Source organism: Lepidochelys kempii, chromosome 17, assembly GCF_965140265.1.
Source record: "Lepidochelys kempii isolate rLepKem1 chromosome 17, rLepKem1.hap2, whole genome shotgun sequence".
NCBI classification, from domain to species: domain Eukaryota; kingdom Metazoa; phylum Chordata; order Testudines; family Cheloniidae; genus Lepidochelys; species Lepidochelys kempii.
The window spans coordinates 19,284,830-19,305,097 of record NC_133272.1 but is presented as its reverse complement, the minus strand read 5'-3'; the positions used below and the strand labels follow the sequence as shown (position 1 = coordinate 19,305,097).

The 20,268-nt window shown below is 56.4% G+C and overlaps 1 protein-coding gene across 2 annotated transcripts; it reads left to right on the top strand.

The window, feature by feature from the left end:
- The first annotated feature begins 1,156 nt into the window (after window positions 1-1,156).
- LOC140899765 (uroplakin-3b-like) lies at window positions 1,157-9,533 on the top strand. 2 transcript variants are annotated; one of them, XM_073315796.1, is made up of 6 exons: window positions 1,157-1,498; window positions 3,263-3,415; window positions 4,662-4,887; window positions 6,686-6,765; window positions 7,632-7,761; window positions 9,007-9,533. In XM_073315796.1, exons 1-6 carry the CDS (start codon window positions 1,438-1,440, stop codon window positions 9,110-9,112), a joined length of 756 nt encoding a protein of 251 aa, XP_073171897.1. In that variant the 5' UTR covers window positions 1,157-1,437; the 3' UTR covers window positions 9,113-9,533. The 2 variants fall into 2 exon arrangements, with proteins under 2 accessions (XP_073171897.1, XP_073171896.1); XM_073315795.1 differs by having other exon boundaries at window positions 9,004-9,533.
- Window positions 9,534-20,268: the final 10,735 nt, after the last annotated feature.

The following is a 20,268-nucleotide window of genomic DNA, read 5'->3' as shown; positions in this document are numbered from 1 at the left end:
GAATAGATCTATTTAGCGACTGAGGAATTCACAGGGGGAATCTTAGGTTAAAGCTGTCTGGCCTGGGAGTGGCTTCATACAAGAACCAGACCAGGGGGAGCAGAGGGCAGCAGCTGTGCACGAGGGGCGTCCGGAGGGAGCGTTGCCTGTCACAACTTCCAAGTGCCTTCAAGGCAATGGGAACTGGGGGACTCAGCACCTTATCCTCAGGACGTACCGTATGTCCGTAGGAACAGGAGCCCTCTGCACTGAGAGCATTCTGCCTGGGCCCTGCTGGGCAGCTGGGAGACTCCAGCACCTCTCTGAGCCTTAGGTGGAGACATCTCCAAAGGTCTTCCAGCGTCCTGCCTCCGACAGTCACCAGCAGCAGCTGCTTCAGAGGGATATGCAAGAAACCCTGCAACTACGGGGCAACCTGCCACCATCATGCAAACGGTAGCCCCTCAATTCTGCTCGGCATTCAATATAATAAGAGCAGAGGAATTAAGAGGCGCAGACATAGCGGGATCGAATCTGCTCTCACTTGCCCAGTTCTATGCCGGTGCAGTGGATTTACCCAGGGTAGGGGGGATCCGAATCGGGTTCTGTGCGCAGCTGCTCGCCAGCCTGGTTGACCCAGCGATGTCGCTCAGAGGGTGAAAAACCCATACCCAAGCGCTGGAGTTAAGCCGACCTAACCCCTGGTGTAGACAGGGCTAGGTTGATGGAAGAATTCTTCCATTGCCCTAGCTACTGCCTCTCGGGAAGAGGGAGTACTTACGTCAAGGGCAGGTAGTGTTTACACTGAAGTGCCTCAGTTATACCAGATTAAATCTGGAGTAACTGCACTGAGGGGAGAGAAGTTACTTCACATATGTGCCCGTGTCACAGAGATCAGAATCTGGCCATATGTGTTTGCAGCTGAGGCTTGATCCGGGCTGCAGCACTGATGAGCTGGGGGGCGTGGGCTCTTGCACCATGGTCAGGGGAGATTGTTTGGAAGGGCAGAGAGGAGGCTGGTGCTAATAACTGGTAAGAAGGGAGAGAGACATGCTGGGGCAAGCCATCTTGAGTACTCCCTGGGTTTGCCTGGGCATGCGGCCGTGACGCTGGCCTGGTGTTAAAGGGCGAGCCAGGCTCCGATCTCTGTATGCTGTGTTAGATCGGTGCCCCCAGGGAGGGCGATACAGGACAGATCTCTCCAGCGATGCCCAGCTCAGCACCCATCCCTGGCGCTGCCAAGCCCGGTGCGCACTCATGCACAGCAAACGCTCCCCAGGAAACTGGCCCGACCTGTTTGCTGTCAGCTCTCGGAGGAGAAGAGAAGAATGCAGGTGTCCAGGAGAGAGGAGGGTACAGGCGGGACCCACAGGGGCCGGGACACAGAGACCATTCAGCCAGTGATCCTCTCGGCATTACCGTGCCGCCAAGAGCCCCACTCCACCACCTGCCGCCGGGATGTCCCTCCTGCTGGCACTACTCCTGCTGGCCACCACCACCTGCACCGCGAGAGGCCAAGGTGAGTCTTGGGGATGCTGCCTGGTGCCGCAGTCTGGCGAGGAGGGCGACGCAGGGGAGCTCTGGGGGGACTGAATACTGGGGCTGGGGGCGATGGAGCTGGGAACGCCTCGGAACCGGCGTTGGAGCTATTTGCAGAATATGGTGCTAGTGTGAACACAATCAAGACCACAGAGCGTCAGGCACCCACGGGTGCTTCAATACACATCCGTGTGAGGCTCAAAGTTCTGCCGTATCGGAAGCAAATCGCCCCCTGGCTGGGGAGGTGGGATGGGGGTTTCTGCGGGGGAGAGCAGGTCTAGGGTGACCAGATGTCCCAATTTTATAGGGACGGTCCCGATATTCGGGGCTTTGTCTTACATAGGTGCCTATTAACCCCACCCCATCCCGATTTTGTCTGGTCAACCTTCAGTGCATTCTCCCTGCTCATTAATGATAAGGTCATGACCCCCAGCACTGGTCACGGCCAAAACTCTGTGATTAACCCTCCCCACATGCCCAGAGGTGGCTGGTTCTATCCCCATTTTACTGATGGGGAATCTGACGCCAAGAGGGAAAGGGACTCGCCCAAGGTCACACGGCTTGATCTAGCTCCCTCTCTGGGTGTGTGCATGGCCCCTGCCCTGCAGTACGTGTGCCCCTCCTGAGCTCAGGCGTCCTGCCTCCCAGGCCCCCAGCATCAGCAGTGAGGTGCTAGGTGCTGTACAAACACCAGACAAAAAGATGGTCCCAGCCCCAGAGTTTACAATCCAAGTAACTGAGCTTGATAGTCTTTTCCCTTGCATCAGAGGAATGCCACCAGCTTCATTGCAGTTACTGCTGAGGGGGCATATATATATAAAATTGTACTGTCCCAAGCTCCACCCACAAGCCAAGCTCCACCTACTAACAGTGCCAAATGAGACCCCCCCACACACTCCCAGTAGGATGCTCGTGTTTTCATTAGGCTTCAGAGTGAACAGCCCCTTGGAATTAATAGAGACAGTCTGCATCTCTCTCAGAGCCACTGTTTCAGGCTGATGGCAAACTCAGGCCTGGGCAACCCAAGTTGCAGCAATTCCACTCAAGTGGTTTCTAAATTGCCTTGTTTCCAAATGAAGCTATATCAATAGTCACTCTTCATCCCGTTTAAGAGGAGAGGCAGTGTTTTAATTCACCTGATTTAGAAACCCCTCTAGCTGCAGTTTGTGTGTGTGTAGCCCAGGCCTTGGGCAGACGTCAGTGCATCACTGTATGTCTGGGTCACAACTGGAAGGTTGTATTTGAAACTGGAGGGCCTGGAGACTTCGTTTGATTTTTTTTTTTTTAAGCAAACTTTTAGATGGCAGAGCACATATTGCAGCCACCACGGGAAAGTCATAATTACACCTTCCCCTCATCTGGCACTTTGCATCCCTAGATCTCAAAGCGCTTTACAGAGGAGTTCAGTGTCCTCAGCCCCATTTTGCAGATGGGGAAAGTGAGGCACAGAGGGCGGAAGTGACTTGCCCAAGGTCACCCAGCAGGTCAGAGCTGGGAATAGAACCCAGCTGTCCTCCGTTCCAGCGCTCTGCTCACTAGGTGATGCTCTCTCCCACTCGCTGTCATCCGCTTGCCTTCCCAATTCAGCAGCAGCAGCCCGAGTTTCAGAGACATCTCGAGGTTTGCTCCTGCGTTTCTGCAGCTGCATTTCTGCCCCCACAGTGACCGGCCAGCTCAGAGCAGAAGGCAAGTGGCTGTCTACCAGCCTGCCTGACTCATGGTCTCTCTCCTTGCCTTTCTGCAGTCCTCACCATTGACTATGAGCCTGCAATCACTCTCCTGGCGCTGGAAGGGAACATCACTTCTTCCACCTTCGTCCTGGAGCAGCCCCGCTGTGTCTTCAACCAGACTGTTAGCGACACCGATGAGATCTGGTTGGTGGTTTCCCTCAGTCGCGGTAGGTGTCATTCCCGCACACGGGCTGCGCTTGGCTCAGCAGAAGGGCTCTGTGATTGCAGGGGCTACTGACGTGGCCCCAGGGGCTTTGTATTGAGTGTACACTGTGTATCAGGCCGTTGCAGAGCCCCCACTCCACAGCTCGGCCAAGGCGCTGGGAAACCTGCCCTTGCCCTGGAGCCCTGACTGGCTGGCGATGGGCAGAGAGGCGAAACGGGCCTCTCCACCCTGCCCCGCACAGCCCTTGTTGGCTAGAGATCCTGCTTGTGCTCCTGCAGCCAGCTCCCCTCTGCTTGGAAACTGGGGATGTCCCTGGAGAAGGGACCGCGCAGGCTGCAGGGGAAGGCATGTGCTGGCCTGCAGGGATGCAGAAGGCCCAGACAGAGCCAGGCGGGTGGGGCACAGGCCCACAGAGCTGCCTGTGGCATGTTCCCTATGACCCTGCGCTGCATGGAAAAATCAGCCCCTCCCTAAGGGCAAACAGTGCCTTGATCCAGGGGTGAGGCACCAAGGTGGCTGGAGGCGCAGTCAAGACTCTGGCAGGAAGGAGGGCTCCGTTTTGGCCTCTGACTGCTCTCAGCGACGACACTAAGGTTCTGCCCAGGCTGGGGCAGATCTGTGCGTTGGAGCCATTCCCTGCCAGAGCCAGTAGCTTCAGAACAGGCACTTAATTGTGCAATAGCATCAAGCTGGGAGAACAGGTGCTTTCTCTCCATGTGTCACCCTCGTTAGAGTCCCTACTGGTGCCAATTTTTGCCCCAGCCTAACTGGGCTCTCTGCCTCAATAATTTCCTGTGGCAATGAGTTCCACAGATAAATTATGTTGTGTAAAAAAGAAAATGTCCTTTCCATGCAATAAGTGTGCCAGTCTCAGGGCTGGATGGCTCAGGGGGTTAGACTGAGGCTTTTGCCTTATACCCACTGGGCCAAGTCCAGCCAAGGTGGGAAGTGGCTGACAGTCCTTGCCACCTGGCTAGATGTTGAGTGGCCTATAGGGTGGGATGGCCCATGAATCCGGGCCAGGCTGGGAACAGGGGCTCCTCTCCTACTGCCACTCCTCCAACCCTTTGGAGCCCAGTTTGATCTGTATTGTTTCTGTAACTCTGGAGAGAGTCCATTGGTGCCAGAAGAAGTCTTCTCTAGCTTATGCAGGTGTCACTCCAGAGTGACTCCACTGAAGTCTCTTCTCCCACTGTTGTAAATCAGGACTAAAACATTTCACTTGCTTTTCACCGTTGTCCCTGCAGCGATATCCAGTTTCACCAGACCCACCTCCCTGCAAAGCCTCCCTGCCTTCCAGCAGTTCCCAGAGAATCCCAATTACATGACCATGGGCACCTCCTCCTTAAACTATCCATGTGAAAAGAGCTCGGGCCAGATCACGGTGCTGCGCGTCGGGAACGAAACCGGGTGCGTTTTGGACACATCAAGACCAGATTGCAATGGCCCCCTGCCTGGCCCAGGGCCCTACAGGTGAGCAGCAATGGCTGGGCTGTCGTGTTCATGTGCTAATCCCCGGGCAGCACAAGAGATCTAGGTACGCTTCATCCTGCCTCAGAAGCAGGGGTGGCCTGGATGTGACCTCTTGCGGTCCCTTCCAGCCCCACAGTTGACCCATCCCCAGTCCACAAGGCTTGTTACCCTGTCAGTCTGGGGTGACATGGTAGATGTGGTATATCTTGACTTTAGTAAGGCTTTTGATACTGTCTCGCATGATCTTCTCATAAACTAGGGAAATGCAACCTAGATAGAGCTACTATAAGGTGGGTGCAAAACAGGTTGGGAAACCGTTCCCAGAGAGTAGTTATCAGTGGTTCACAGTCATGCTGGAAGGGCATAATGAGTGGGGTCCTGCAGGGATCAGTTCTGGGTCTGTTCAATATCTTCATCAGTGATTTAGGTAATGGCATAGAGAGTACACTTATAAAGTTTGTGGACAATACCAAGCTGGGAAGGGTTGCAAGTGCTTTGGAGGATAGGATTAAAATTCAAAATGAGCAGGACAAACTGGAGAAATGGTCTGAAGTAAATAGGATGAAATTCAATAAGGACAAATGCAAAGTAGTCCACTTAGGCAGGAACAATTAGTTGCACACATGCAAAATGGGAAATGACTGCCAAGGAAGGAGTACTGGGGAAAGGGGATCTGGGGATCATAGTGGATCACAAGCTAAATATGAGTCAACAGTGTAACACTGTTGCAAAAAAGTGAACATCATTCTGGGATGTGTTGTGAGCAAGACACCAGAAGTAATTCATCTGCTCTGCTCCATGCTGATTAGGCCTCAACTGGAGTGTTGTGTCCAGTTTTGGGGCAGCCACTTTTCAGGAAAGATGGGGACAAATTGGAGAGAGTCCAGAGAAGAGCAACAAAAATGTTGAAAGTTCTAGAAAACATGACCTATGAGGGAAGATTGGAAAAAAACTGGGTTTGTTTAGTCTGGAGAAGAGAAGACTGAGAGGGGACATGATAGAGGAGGGAGAAAAATTGTTCTTAACCTCTGAGGATAGGACAAGAAGCAATGGGCTTACATTGCTGCAAGGGTGGATTAGGTTGGACATTAGGAAAAACTTCCTAACTCTCTCAGGGTGGTGAAGCACTGGAATAACTTGCCTAGGGAGGTTGTGGAATCTCCACCATTGGAGATTTGCAAGAGCAGGTTAGACAAACACCTGTCAGGGATGGTCTAGATAATACTTAGTCCTGCCTTGAGTGCAGGGGACTGGACTAAACGACCTCTTGAGGTCCCTTCCAGTCCTATGACTCCTGTACTGGAGTGAAATCCTGTAGAACCTCCCCCTCTGCACAGAGCCAGCCCAGAGCCCATCTGTCACTTCGGTGCTATTTGGAGGGCATCCGTGGTGCTTAGACCTCCCAAATTTCATGTCTGCCACTGTGCGCTCCTGTTTGTTTACCTTTTAGGCCCATTGTGCTCCCAAGGCATTCCTTGATCTACCTCTCCTCGTTGCCCACAGGGATGGCTGATCCTCATGGGGTACAGGGACAGATCTGGAGCTGGTGCAAACTGGGGTAACCCTAGTGACTCCGAGAGAGCGATGCCAGTTTGTGCCAGCTAAGAATCAGGCCTGTTGAGCTCAGTCCCCTGCCCCCATCTCTTGATTTTTGCATGCTTGGGATTGGCACTGCTGGGAACAGAACCTGCCACAGGCTCACCCCTTCCCTCTCCTCAGCTGCTTCCTGTGCTCCCTTGTTACCTTGAGCCCCCAGCCTGTGCATTTCCATGTCCTCTTCCCTTTTCTCTCTTCCCAGAGTGAAGTTCCTTGCAATGAGTCCAGCAACTGGCCCCAAGGCCGAGACAAAATGGTCAGCCCCGATCACGCTGAAAACAGGTAACTGACCGTACAGCTCAGCCGCCACGAGACGCAGGTGGTGCCAGGGTTCTGACTGCCCCAGGCCAGCAGTGGAAGGAGAGGGTCGCGCCGCATGTGGCCGAGACGGTGAAGCATTAGCAGGCCCCGGTGGGAGGCGTGTTTGGCCCCGGCAATCGGCCATGCCAGAGAGGTTTTGTGGGAAGCGGGTGGAGTGGCACGGACACACGAGACGAGGAGGGGCGTCTGGAGGGAGGGAAGAATGGTGCCTTGGAACTTGGGAGAGCTGGGTTCCGTTCCTAGCTCTGCCACAGGCTCCATGTGTGACCGCGGGCAAGTCACTCAGCCTCTCCGAGCCCCAGTCCCCACCTGAACTCTGGGGATAATCGTCCTGCCCTGCCGCACAGGGGTGTTGTGAGGATCAGGGGCTGAGACGCAGCTGTGAGCGGGGCCGCAGAAGAGTCTAAATGGCTAGAATGGGACATGTCTGCGTTCATCTCTATGGCCCTGGCTCTGACTTATAATGCCCCTCTTGTATAGGGCTTTTCCCCAGCAGATCTCAAAGCCCTGCACAAAGGAAGCTAGTGTCATTCTCCTTATTCTACAGATGGGGAAACTGAGGCACAGGGAGGTGAAATGACTTGCCTAAGGTCACCCAACAGGTCAGTGACAGAGCTGGGACTAGAACTCTCCTGAGTCTGTCCTGTGCTTTAGCCACTAGGCCACCCTGCCTCCTTCTTAACTTTAAGCACGACTGGTCCCATGACACCCACTCCATTAGGGGAGTTATTCATGCGCTTGGAGTTAAGCGCATCAGGGTCTCCCCCTCCTGCCCAGGGGGGTCCCTGCCACTGACTGTTTCCCCTCCCCCCCACTCTCTTTTCCAGGGAAGGACCCTGCCCCCATTGACACCTGGCCCAGAAGGCACAGCGCTGGTATGATTGTCATCACCACCATCCTCTCCATCCTCCTGGCCATCCTGCTGGCCTGCTTTATCGCCGCGCTGGTCTATGGATGGTGAGCTCCACATCCGGGGGGGAGGATGGGCAGGGCCTGGGTGCTGATCAGAACCGTGGGAGGCCTCCCTTCCCCTCTCTGTCACACCCAATCCTTCCCCTAGCCCCCTCCAGCCCTATGCTCTCATAGCAGGGGAAGGTCACCAGCTGGGACCCTCCCTGTCGTAGATGCTGGAACTAGGGGTGCTGCCCCCCCCCGGGTTTGAAGCAGTAATAACAACCCAAGTGCATGGTTTCCGCCTTCAGCACCCCCACTGCAAACCTTGTCCCAGCACACCCGCTCCCTGTGCGGGTAGGGGAGCAGCTGAACCAACGGAGGAGGGTACCTGAACAGGTGAGCTTCTGCAGAATGAGCTCGGCCAGGGACAGGTTTGACTTTCCAGCCCTTTTCTAAGCAGGTGCTTCTCTGGACTCGGCCCATCAGGCATCTGCCGGGCAACGCCTTGTGTCTTGGGCTCTTAGGTTCTCTCTCTACTGTAATCACAGGGTGCGATTGCAGTTTGAGCTCCCGTACCTGAGCCTGCTTGGATACCGCTGCCACGGCCTCGGCACGGGCTAGTCCTGCCAGGAATTATCCAGGGCTCCCGTCAGGTTCACACACCCTGCGCTGAACCTTGGGCTGCTGAGGCATTGCCTCTCCAGGACCTGAGCTAACTCCGTTAAAGCTGGCTGGGGTAAATCACCCCCTGGGACTGCAGGCTAGATGCACCCCGGGCCGGGGAGATGAGTCTGCCGTGGTTAGCACAGCCAGTGTGGATCTGATTTCAGCACGCCTGGCTCTGGACCCACAGCTCATTAATTCCTCTCCTGCCCCAGAATAGTGCAGGCTGCGGTGGCCTGGGAGAGGTACCATGTCTTGGCTGGGATGTTAAAACCAGGTGTTCTCATGAAGATTCAAATCTGGACTGAATTCACTGTAAGGGGAGAAGCCGCATGCGGCCTGTGAAGGTCGTCCCATGTGCTGTGCTTATTCACCTGTGCGGAGATACCCCATACCTCCCCCTGATTTATCCTGAGCCCCAGTCCTTGGGGTCAGCAAAAGAGCCCAGCCCAGTGAGGGGGAACTGGAGATAACTGGAAGGGTGGGCGGGGGAGAGAAACTGACTTGTACCGGAGTCGCAGCAGTGGGCAGAGATCTCACTGTATCTGACCCAGTGGCTTAGGTTCGCCCCGCCCCACTCCCTAGAGCACCCTTTGTGGAGCCCCTCGCTCTGCCCTGATCCACTGTCCACCCTTCCTTCAGCAGTTTGGACCTTTCCGAGCGCGTGGAGATCATGGGCAAGCAGGACCCGGTGACAGTGAAGCGATACAACACCCACCATATCTACGACCAGCCTGCTTCCAAGAACTGAGGCCCTCCAGCGAGACAGCCACCCCCTGCCGCAACCCTGTTCCATCAGCCGGGAGCTCCTCGGCTGCCTCCCCAGCAGAGCCTGTGTGTGCTGCGAACAGCGCCGGGAGAGGACGGGACCCAGGGCAGTGAGCTCCAAATACTCCAGTCCCAAGCTGCAGATTCGGAACCAGGTCCTCCTCCTAGTTCTGAGCCTCCGATCACCCCTGACCTCCCCGGGTTTGGGGGGGATTTGACGTTGGCGTCCGTCGCTTGGGCGCTCCTGAGGGGGTTGGTTTGTCCCTGCGACGTGGTGATGTTTCCAGGGTCCGGGCTATCCCCTCTGCTCCGAGTGGGTCGGGGTGATGGTGATTCCTCCTGGACTGCAGTACTGCAGAGCCAGGCCCGGTGCGACCCTTCCTGGCTGGAGGATGCTGGGTCTGAGGATTCCCACCCCCCCGACACCTCCCCCCCCACTCTAACGTACCCAGCCTGATGGCTCCATGCACAGACAGGAGCAGTCACCATCCCTCCAGCCTTGACCCACTGGACATGGACCCCCTTCAGATCCCTAAACCCCACCCCTTCCCGAGCTGGAGAGGTCACTGCTGAGTGTCCGGCCGCTCTCCTAAGACTTAGCCCTGTGTCGAGAACCAAGTAGCTTGGGACCAGGGTTATTTCTAAGTGGGTGGTACTTGAACACAGGGTGCAGTGGCCACCTGTGGGTCTCTGGCTGCAGAGGGCTCATCCTCGGGATAGAGCGCCACTCCTAATCCCCAGCCGGCCACATTCCCTGGCTGCCCCGATGTCTGCTGGGGGCCACGTCCATGCCACTAATTTTGGTGCACCATTTCCCATCGGAGACCGCTAGCCCGCCTGGACTGGGTATGGTCCTGTGTGATCAGACAGAAACTCAACCCAGACAATAAAGATCCCCTTGCAGAGCTGTAGGCAGATCCCACTCCAGCCAGGCATGGAAATCCAGACCGGGAGATAACACAGGCTCCCACAGGTGAGGTGCATTAACTCCCCCAATTAAGTTGTTAGCAATAAAGTGGGGAGGCTTCCCCTGGTTGCTGAGCCTCTGGGAATAATGGAGAAGCTGGACTGGATTCCCATGTGCTGTGGGAATGGATTCTGCCTGCAGTTTGTAGGATCCTCAGCAAGCTACCTTAACCCCCACTTTAAAAGGATTTGGGGATGGGGGTGGTTCAAAGGAACCTCAGGAAGTTAGCTGCCCTGCACCTACCTTGGAATTTCACTGCGTCTCGGGCCCCTCACTCCTCTCTGTGCTTTCGGAAATCCCAGCCAGTGTTCCCAGGGAGGCAGAGGCCAGGCCCGTGCAGCAGGGACATTCACCATTTTCTTTTTCAAATGAACAATTAAAAACGGATTGTCACGAAGACAAGTTTCACTGTGAGTCGTTGCTCATTGAGTGCAATCGGCCTCAGAGCCAGCTCAGCCCACTCCTTCCAGCCCCCCCTTTCTGCTCAGCACAGAGCTGGACGGATGGGGTACAATAGACAATGCCCTGCCTCAAAGAACCGGGGTGTGTATGTGGGGGGGGGATTTTGAAGGCACGTATGAGAGTTAGCCGTCCTCCTCTGGCTGCTGAACTGTCCTGGGAGCCTTAGAACATCTGCCCCGAGATGTCACCCGGACTAATACAGGACATGGCACAGCCGATCCGCTGCAAAAAGGTTCGGGGGTAGGCAGGGGAGGAGAGCTGCGCGGGACCAGTGCTGAACAATTTCGTTTGAACCAACCCCCCCCGAGCTGATCTCCTCCTCTGTGACGGGGCGCTATCGTTACCCCAATTCTACAGGGAGAGCGAGCCAGCCGGCACACGCGTAACCCGTGCGAATTCAGCACGGCTCTTTGTCCCCCTGTAGTGGCTAGACTGCACGTAACAATTCATGCCCCTGCCTTAGCGGAGCAGAGGCTCCTGTTCTAGATCTCCTGGGTTCAAGCCCCACTGACGCCCTGCCTAGGGGTGTCGTTACAAGGGCTGACCCATACGGGGATGGGAACTGTGGTGGAGCTTGAGACAAGTGTCCCTGGCTACAAGGAAAGTATCGTGAGTGCAGGGGTAGGGTTCCAGGTGACGCTTGTCTGTGCACGGAGTGGCAGCTTTTCTGATGTACGGTTTTAGCGTCGTGTTGGGGGTTTCATCCTGCAGGGGGAGGTTACAAGTTCGGCATCTGATTCATGGTGAAAACAATCTGTTCCTCTGAGGCAGAAAAGCTGTACCGAATGTGACTCCTCCGGAAGTTGTTTCACGGGGTACCTATAAATAGCAGAGCTGGCCAAAGAGATTCAGGGGGAAAATCTTCATCAGAAAACTGGGTTTAATCAAAAAATGAATCACGCTTTAATTTTTTTTCCAATATTTCAAACCAAAATCGTATTTTTTACCACCCCAATGTTTTCCTACTCGTGTTTCTTTTTTTCTCCCACTTCCCTGCAGTTTCCCAGCTGGCAAAATTTGTGAGAGAGTAACACGGCAGGAGATAACCTACGGTTTGGTACACAGAAAAAATTTGGAAGGGCTTTTCTCACGTTTTCTCTCACATTCTTATTCTTTCCCAAATTTTGCCAGTTGGAAAACAATACAAAGTTGTGGAAAGTGGCTTTATTCCATTTCCTCACACCTTTTCCCCTCCTTTCTCTAGTAGATAAAATGTGCCCACGGAACCTTAACCCAGCCCCCTTGTGCATATGCAGTCTGATCCAGCCATTCATTGCATATTCATAGGCTATTTTTCCCCCCACGAGGCACATTCCTGGCCCCAGGCTGATCCCCCCTGCCAAATTTCAAGCCCCTGGAAGGTTCTAGAGCTTCTCACTGAAATTGTTTCAAGACTTTTCCACCAGGGGAGAACAACGTTCTTGGAAATGGCGGAACGGTTTTTGCTGAATCTTTCCGACACCAGGCGAAAGTTTGGCAAAGTTATAAGCCACTGAAAACAGGGTTTTATAAGGGCCACGGCAGGCGACTTTAACAAGAGGGGTCACTACCAGCTCTGCCTAGACGTCTTCGCTTGTCTAATGATGCCTGTTTTTATTAGGGTGCCCAGTGGCATTCATCGGCTTCCCGAGGAAGGCGGGTGGATGCACTTCTGTGCTGAGCTTTCCTGCTCGGAGTGGTTCATGGCCCAGCAGGCTGAGCTTCCCCGGTGCAAACACGCCCTTCCTCCTTTCCAGGCTTCTGACGAAGTTGGCCGCTAGATGGGGGAGTTATGCAGGTTTTGGTGCGTTACGACTGATATTGGCCACTTTGCTTCACAGTAACCCTATAGCTCTGGGTCTGTCTGCAGAGAACTCTCCCCCCCCCCATGCAACTTATCGTAATCAATAAATGCACAAGCCGAACAGATCCTCATGAGCATGAAGAGCAAGGGGTTAAAATCTACAGGCCCTGTGGTTACAGGCCCCAGGCTAGCTGTGGGCCCTGCAGAGCTTTCTTGGTCCCCTTGGAGGGAAGGCTGTGTGGACAGAAGGGTGTGAAGAGGTTTTTTTAGTCCCAAAGTCCAGAGCCGTAGGGCACAATGCACAAATCAAAGGCTGCCGATGCCCAGATGCCATGGTGATGGGCAGCTGTAACTGCCAAGCCAATTCTCCACCAGCATCCCAGTATCTCTTCCCCACCAGAGGGCATCTCTGTCACCCATTCACTGAACGGCACAAGGGACTTCAGGTGGATTTGCTCTCCCATCCTTTCCCTGATGTTTCCCATCTGCACTCTATGGTGTAGCCAGCGCTCCCGCAGCACGGACCCATCTTGCCCTCAGGTTCCGCTGCAGGCCGATTGGGGTGGGGAGTGGGGTTAACCTCCCAGACGCGTCTGCTGGTTCTGCCACGTGCTGCCAGGGAGGGTCAGCTAAAGCCAGGCTCTGTGGCCAGCGAGCGGAGCTGAGAAGGGAGCTTGGCTCGCTGGGCTCCCAGGCCAGTGCCCTGTCCGCTAGACCACACTGCCTCTGTATGCAACTGTTTATTAACATCACTTGTACTGCGGTAGTGCCTGGCAGCCCCAGGCATGGGTGAGGGCCCCCTGGCGCTAGGTGCTGTACAAACACAGCGCAAAGAGACAGCCCCTCTTCCAATGGCCCAGGCCTGTGTCTATCATTTATAGTAGGGGACTGACGTCCATGTCATCTGGCGTGTGCCGGGCTGTGATTGGGCTTCAGCAGGTGGAGAGGTGGGTCCTTTGCTGATCATTTGAACCAATCGGTGGCAGCAGGTGTGGAAAAGGAGGCGGGACGTTTCCCAGGTGTAAGGTAGCGGACGGGGGGGGCTGGTAAAGAGAAGGGGCTCTAGGCAATGAGGCAGGCGCTACTGGGAAGAGCCGAGCAACGTTTCCGCCCCAGACTGAAGAGGGAGGTGATTAGCTCCTGCCCCACCCCCACACGCAGAGACCAGCCATGCCCCGTGAGCCAAAGCCCCTCGTTTTCAAGCAATGTATTTCATTCTTTACCAATGAGTACGGTAATTGAACAGCACTGCAGACCACGCCAGGGAGCCTATAAGAGCCAGCCAGGATTTGTCATCAGGGCAAAACTGATCAGCCGGGTTGGAGGGGTGGGTCGAGGAGGGTCCCCTGCAGGTGTGTTATAAGCTGCTGCTGGAGATGGGGTGCTAGAAATGGGAGGCCTGCGGCCTAAGCTGGTGTGGGAGGCGAACCAGGAAGGGGAATTCATGGTTTGGGCCAGCGTGGCTTCAGGTAGAGCGCCTGGGGCAGCAGGTACCCCAGTGTGGTGGGGGGTTCTGGCGCGGCGGGGGACCCAGGCTCTACGTGGGTCACTGTTCTGATCGGCGTTCTGGAACGTGCCTTGCTGCGAGGACTCTGCCTCCCTGCTGCAGGGGCCGGTCCGTCCCCTCCCACGCTGGGATGGGAGACCGAGCAGCTTAGCGGAGCGGGCTCCTCGTTCGGCGCGGACGCTGGCAGCATCTGCGCGAGGGGTGAGTCCCGGCGGGCGGCAATCAGCACTCGCTCCCAGGCGGCAGGCCCTCAGATTGGCACCATTAAGTCTTCTCAGAGGTGGGGCCCGTGCGGGGGCTGGCCGGAGGGGGGGGCGGAGGGTGGTCTCCGGAGGAGCCCGTAGGCCGCTCCAGCCCTGGAAACAGCTGCGAGGCGATAAATCTCCAGTGGTTCGCTAGGGGCTTTGAAACAAACGCATCAAGGCTGGAGGGGCCAGGAACCCAAAGCTGCCCAGTGCAACCTGCAGAGAGGCCCATGCTGATACCTCTGCTCTGCTGACTCCAGGCCTATAACGCAGGGGAATGAGGGAAAACAAAGAGATCGAACCCAGCCAAATCCCAGCCGTGAGCATTTCGTGGCACTCAGAACCTGGTCACAGTCCGGCCACATGGAGAAGGCTCTGCCCAGCAGTCCCATGGGACTGAAAAGCTGGGGCCATATCGGGGTATAACCCCGCTGTATCTGCAAGGGTCTCCCCAGCACAGCAGAGGGTAGATGGATCCTGCAGGGCCCAGCTGTGGTGACATGGCACCAGTGCGATGACAAATGGAGCTACCCCGCATCCCCCATCCCTGCAGTGCAACATCTGCTGAGTGGGGGGGGGGGGGGCATGCTAGCCAGCCGCAGCCCCAGGTCCTAAACACAGGTGACTTGCAAAGACTTTGCCCCAACCCCGGTCTGGATCCCTCTCCAGCTGTCCCCATCTGATTGGCCAGTCACTCTTGGCTGACCAGGTTTAGAAACGGCACCGGTCCCAGCCGGACTCCTTTGAGGTGGCGAAGAGGCCATTCCAAGTGCTGCCTTCGTTGGACGTGCATCTCCCTAATACACACACCCTGGGACCTTTTAGGGCACCGTGGATGGGTTCCTGGGTGTGGGAGCTTTGCAATTGCTCTGTGGCTCGCGGGGTAGAAGGCGGCTTGGAAGCTAGATGGAAATCGCTCATTTCAGCAGCAGTGTGGGCCGTACAATCTACCAGCACACCAGCCATAGATCACGCCGAAGCAAGGAGGGCCGGGGGGAGAGATAGAGCCATGTCAAAGCAGCAGGAGCAGTATCCAAGCAGAAAAGGCTACGGCCTCTGAGGTCGTAAAAGGGGAGTGGGGAATGTCAGAGCAGACACGGGGCATTCAGCCGGCCCAGTAAATCACAGCCTTTTTTCACTCTGCCAGAGTATGCTGCCTTTAAAATGCCCTGGTTACCTCCGTGAGTGATCAGCCCCTGGACCGACTGTTGTCCTCCGGCTTAGAGAGGCATCATTGTCAGAGTGAAGGAGACAACCTGGCTAAGCAGAAAGGGGACGTGGGGAAACCCAGCCAGCTGGGGAACCGGAGAGGACAGCTCATCACCCCGCTTTAAGCCACCCACCTCTCCGAAGTGGCTGGCTGGAGCTCTGGCCAAGTCCATGGTAAGTCAATGCTTTACTGGGGTCATGGGGACGTTCGCTCAGTGGCAGGTGGGCACGCTGCACTGGAAGCTGCTCTCTGTGCACGCTGCAGGGAAACAAGTGTGGACAACGGCAGGCTAGATCCTGAACCCTGGGTAGCTTTTCCCCCTGCCAGGAAGGGAGAATGGAGGCCAGTGGAAGGAGGAGTAAGCAAACAGAATGGAGGCTGCACCTTAAGGGAAACTCCTTCAGGTGGAATCTGGGGGCCAGGATTTCACCCCTGTGTTAATGGTGCTGTCCGGGTCCGTTGTGGATAGCTGGGTGAGGAGACGCTAGTGAACATGTCAGTGCCAATGGCCAGGAGCACGGCATTACGGCTACAGATTAGCCTCTGCTCTGGTCTCCAGAGGGGAGAGCTGGAACCTGCTGCTGGAGCTGAGAAAGGGGCATTGCCTTGCAGGTCGAGTAAGGGGCTGGAAGCCCTGGTGCTCAGTCGCCTTGAACAAGTCAATTAACCCTCTCTGTTCCTCAGTTTCCTCAATGGGGCCAATAATGCCTGGCTCGCTGGGGGTGGGGGTGGAGGTCTTTCATGCCAGTAAGGAGCTTAGCTGGATGTGCCAAGCTGTATTATTGTAAGGCCAGTGAGGGGGGGGAGAGCTTCCTTGCCTCTCCTTTCCACGGTCCATCTGACAAGGGGCCAAGCGCTCCCTGATCAGCGGGGGACATCTCCTCGGCACCCTGCAGGACCGGGCCTTCCAGGCTGGAGAGCAGGAGGACAGTAAAGCACGAGCCACATGGCAGATTTCCTTATTCCCCTTTGCCGTAGGGTCAAGTGCCAAGCGCTCGGCCCCCCACAGCTAGGACCGGATTTCCCCCCAGAGCCCAATGCCTGATGCTCTCTTGGGAATCTGGCCCATGAAGTAAATGGGCCATTCCCAGGCCAGCTCTCCCAGCCAAAGCTATAAGTGGGGTAAATCAGGGTGTTACAATGGAAACTAGTTACCCCCTGCACTACTTCCTCTCCATAATGCCCCTCTGAACTCTCCGCGTCCATTGGATGGGGCAAAAAGCAGCTGGGAATGTCACAAGAACCACGTTCCACTGCTCCCGGCCTCTGCTCCAACACGTGGACGTGTGTGTCATTAACACAGCAGCCCCTCTGCCCCTGGGTTTTTTTCTCGTACTCTCCCCTGCAACTTGAGCTGCTTGAAAATGGAAAATAATTCTCTCTCTAGACATTTAACTGGTACTCCCCCAAACCTCAGAGGTCCTGCTGGGGAGCTCCGGTCACATTGGGTTGGTTCCGGCACTTTGGAACAATCAGAGTGCAGGATGTCCCCTGAAAATCCATCCGAGGGGGCAGGGCTGAGCCCATCACGCTGGGACAGGGCTTTGAGCACAGCCGGGGCTGCGGAGGGTGTATGCAGTGCGTGTGTAACCCACGGGGGAAGAGCTACCGGTCCCCACTGTGCCGATCCACAGAGGACATGAGTTGTTAAAGCCTCACCCAGCTGTAACTCCTCCCGAAAGCGCACCTGCTTTGGAGGGCCCTGGGTCAGACCCTAGTCGTACCTGCTAAGACGGGGGCTGTCACACAAACCCAGTGAGTGAAGCACAAGCTACGTACCTCGCTCACCCAGCCTCAGTCTAGGAACTTGGTATACAGCTGGTCTCGCAATCCCCACTAATAACACTGGCCCGGATCTCAGCGGGCGTTAACTGGCGCCGTCCCAGGGAAGTCAGCAGAGCTGTGCTGATACAGACCAAAGAGGGACATGGCCCCGTCTTTCTTGTTATAAATTCAAGGGTGAATTTCAGGCAGTTGCTGTTAGTAGAACTGGGGCGGGGAGATTGATCACCATGCTCCCCCTTCTCGGCACAGACGGATGCCTGTGTCTGTGTGCAGGCCGCAGAGATAAGCTCTCCTGGCCCGGGGGGGAGATAGGGCATGAGTGATGGGGCCCCTCCGAGGAGCTGAAGCATCGCACAAAGGGAGCGAGGAAGGATGGCACAAAAGCTGCAGGACTTGATTTGCCGGCCTGTCTGGGCACCATAGTGTGTACACAGCCGGTTAGGAGAGGACAATAGATGAAAGGAAACCACCAAAGGCTGCAGAGAGACAAAAGGGCAGGAGGCTGGAACTGGCTAACAGCAAGGGAGGAGGAGGGGAGTGACTGCTGGAGGAAGCATTGTCTAGTGGTTAAAGCCCAGGGCTGGGCTGCAGGAGGTCTGGGTTCTAGTTCAGCAGACGTGCTGTGAAATCTTGGATTGTTAGCGGGTGCCTAGAAACCCCGCCCTAAGGAGCGAGGTGGCTTACCCACGCTGGGCTGGGCGATTGGAAGGCTCTGTTGACTTGAACGGAGCCATGCCCATTTACCCCAGCTGAGGATCTCTGGCCAGCTAAGTGACTTGCCTTGGGTCATGCAGAAAGTCTGTGGCAGAGCAGGGACTGCCCCCCGGTCTCTCCAGTTGCAGGCTAGCACCCTGCACCAGCCTTCCCCGAGCCTGACACCCGCCTGCGGGGGCGGGAACCCTACTCACGCTTCTATCTGTCTTTCTAACTTAGCAGGGAACTAACAGAAGAGCCTGAGGACCAACCCCAGAGACCGCGCCATGAGCAACACTCGACTCCCCCTCCATCCGCCTGCCACAGCCAGAGTGCCCCGAGCCAGCTAGGCCACCCCTCGTCATATGGCCAGCGCTGACCGCGGCACCCACAGGCAGCTGCTTCCTTGTGTCTCTGCTTGGCAATGATCCGAAACAAAGGGGGTCCCGGACTGGTCGCCAGGCTCCTGCGGGAGGCTCAGAGAGCTCTGGCTTACTTCTTAGTGATGTACACTCTCCTGCTGGGCGGGCTGCTGGGCGCTGGGTTGATAGTACAGTACCTGGCACTGCGGTGAGCGCAGACACCGCCCCAGGCCCGCCCTGGGTCCCAGCAGACCTGGGCCCTCGTCCTGGCTCTGCCGGTGACCGTGGACAAGTCACGTCCTTGCTCGGGGCCTCGGTGTCCCCACCTGTACCAAGGAGACAATGCTGCTGGCCTCCTGTGCGCAGTGCTTCGAGATCTACTGAGGAAAAGCACTGGAGCAGAGCTAGCTCTTGTGAGGATACAGGGAAGGATCAAAGCCGTCTCATATTTTAAAAGCATGGGTAATCCACACCTACGCAGCACGGTCCCCTTTTGTGGGGCCGCGGCCACCCGCAGAGCGGCTGAGGAACGCGCTGCAGCCTTCGCGAACGGCAGTGTCTCTTTTAGCTCAGGCTCATGCTTTAAGATCCCAAGGTTCCAGGTTCAATCCCACTCCCCCCAGCGGCATTGTGTAACACATTCAGCTACCCGTGTGCCGAAAGGGTGCTCCCCTGCCGGGGGAAGTGGGGGCCCCCTGTGAAGATGCGTAATGGACCCTCAGCAGTGGGTTACACACCCAGCACAGTGGGGCCCCGACCTTAGCTGGAATGTCTGTGTGTGCAATAGGCTAATAATAATCCTGTTGACCATGGAAGTCGGTTGGTTGTATTTGCCAAAGCTGTGTCAGCATATAGAATGTTATGTGTGATTAGCTCCTGTCCTGCAAAGCCAGAGGGGAGTAGAGGGGGGCAAAAAGTGGGAGACACAGTGGAGCATACAGACCTATAAAAATCGAGGGGGGAACTACCCCCGGGCCTCCTAGCAAATGATGCCCCTGAGGGCAGTTGCCCCACCTTGTATCCAGGCTGTGCGTGACGCTGCTTTCCGTTTAATGCTGGCATTTCCGGGGACCCAGGGCGGGGTGTGGAGAGGGAGAGATACAGCCTGTCGGACAAAGGTTACGATGTGATCACTTCTCTCCTCCATCCCTCGCCATGCGTCCGCCCCTCACCCCCACTCGTGGCCCTTCCTTGTTTCAGCGGGTGAAAGAAAACACTCCTTTGAAAGCTGTTCCTAAGCGGCGGGGGACATGGGGAGGACTAGCCCTTGCTCCCTGCTAATTGCAGTGCTGGCTCCGGGCACATTATGAAAACGCACAGTCGTTAGGCTGGTTCCTGCCATGCCCGCAGGGGCGGGGCGGGTAATGCTCTCTCACTGTGAGATGGCCTAGGTTCAAAAGCCGCCCCCTCTTGTTCCTTCCCGCTGCCTTTCTACAGCCGTTTCCGCCTCCCTTTTTGCAACACGCGTTCTCGTCTCTCAGCATGGCCCCGTCACAAAAGAATGAAGCCCACTGCTCCTGCGGGCTGCTCCCCTTCCCATGCGGGCTGGGAGGGGCAGCCCTGGAAAACGCAGGCCTCTTTATCCAAAGAGCCGGTGCAGGCCAGCCGCAACCCCCATCCTGCCCCGTGCCATGGGACCGCCCCGAGCGGAGGGAGCTTTCTCCGCCAGCCTCTCTAGTGAGGCCACCATGCATGGGCTCCAGGCGCAGCAGTTGCTTTGATCCCCCGAGGTCCTGAGCCCCCGTGGGATGCTCCGCAGAGCATGTAAAGTTGGACTCAAGGATGAATGGAAGCCCTCCCTTCCTGAGCGAGAGAAGGGCAGGCATGGCCAAGGCGGCGCTGCACCATCCCCAGAGTGCCTCTGTGCCACGCACTCCCCTTGAAGGCCTCGCGCCAGCCCCTGGGCAGCAGCGAGAGCCCCCCCGGCCGGCTCACGCCCTTCTCCCTCGGGCTGATACACGCAACATCCTGGACCTGCAGAGCGCAGGATCGAACCCATACCCCCACAGGCTGCCCGCTCTTGGCTGGGGATCTCGGCCCCTCCCGTTTGGTTATGATAGATTTGTATGATGGTGGCACAGAAACAACCCGGCCAGGCTCTGCACGGCCACAGAGTGACAGTCCC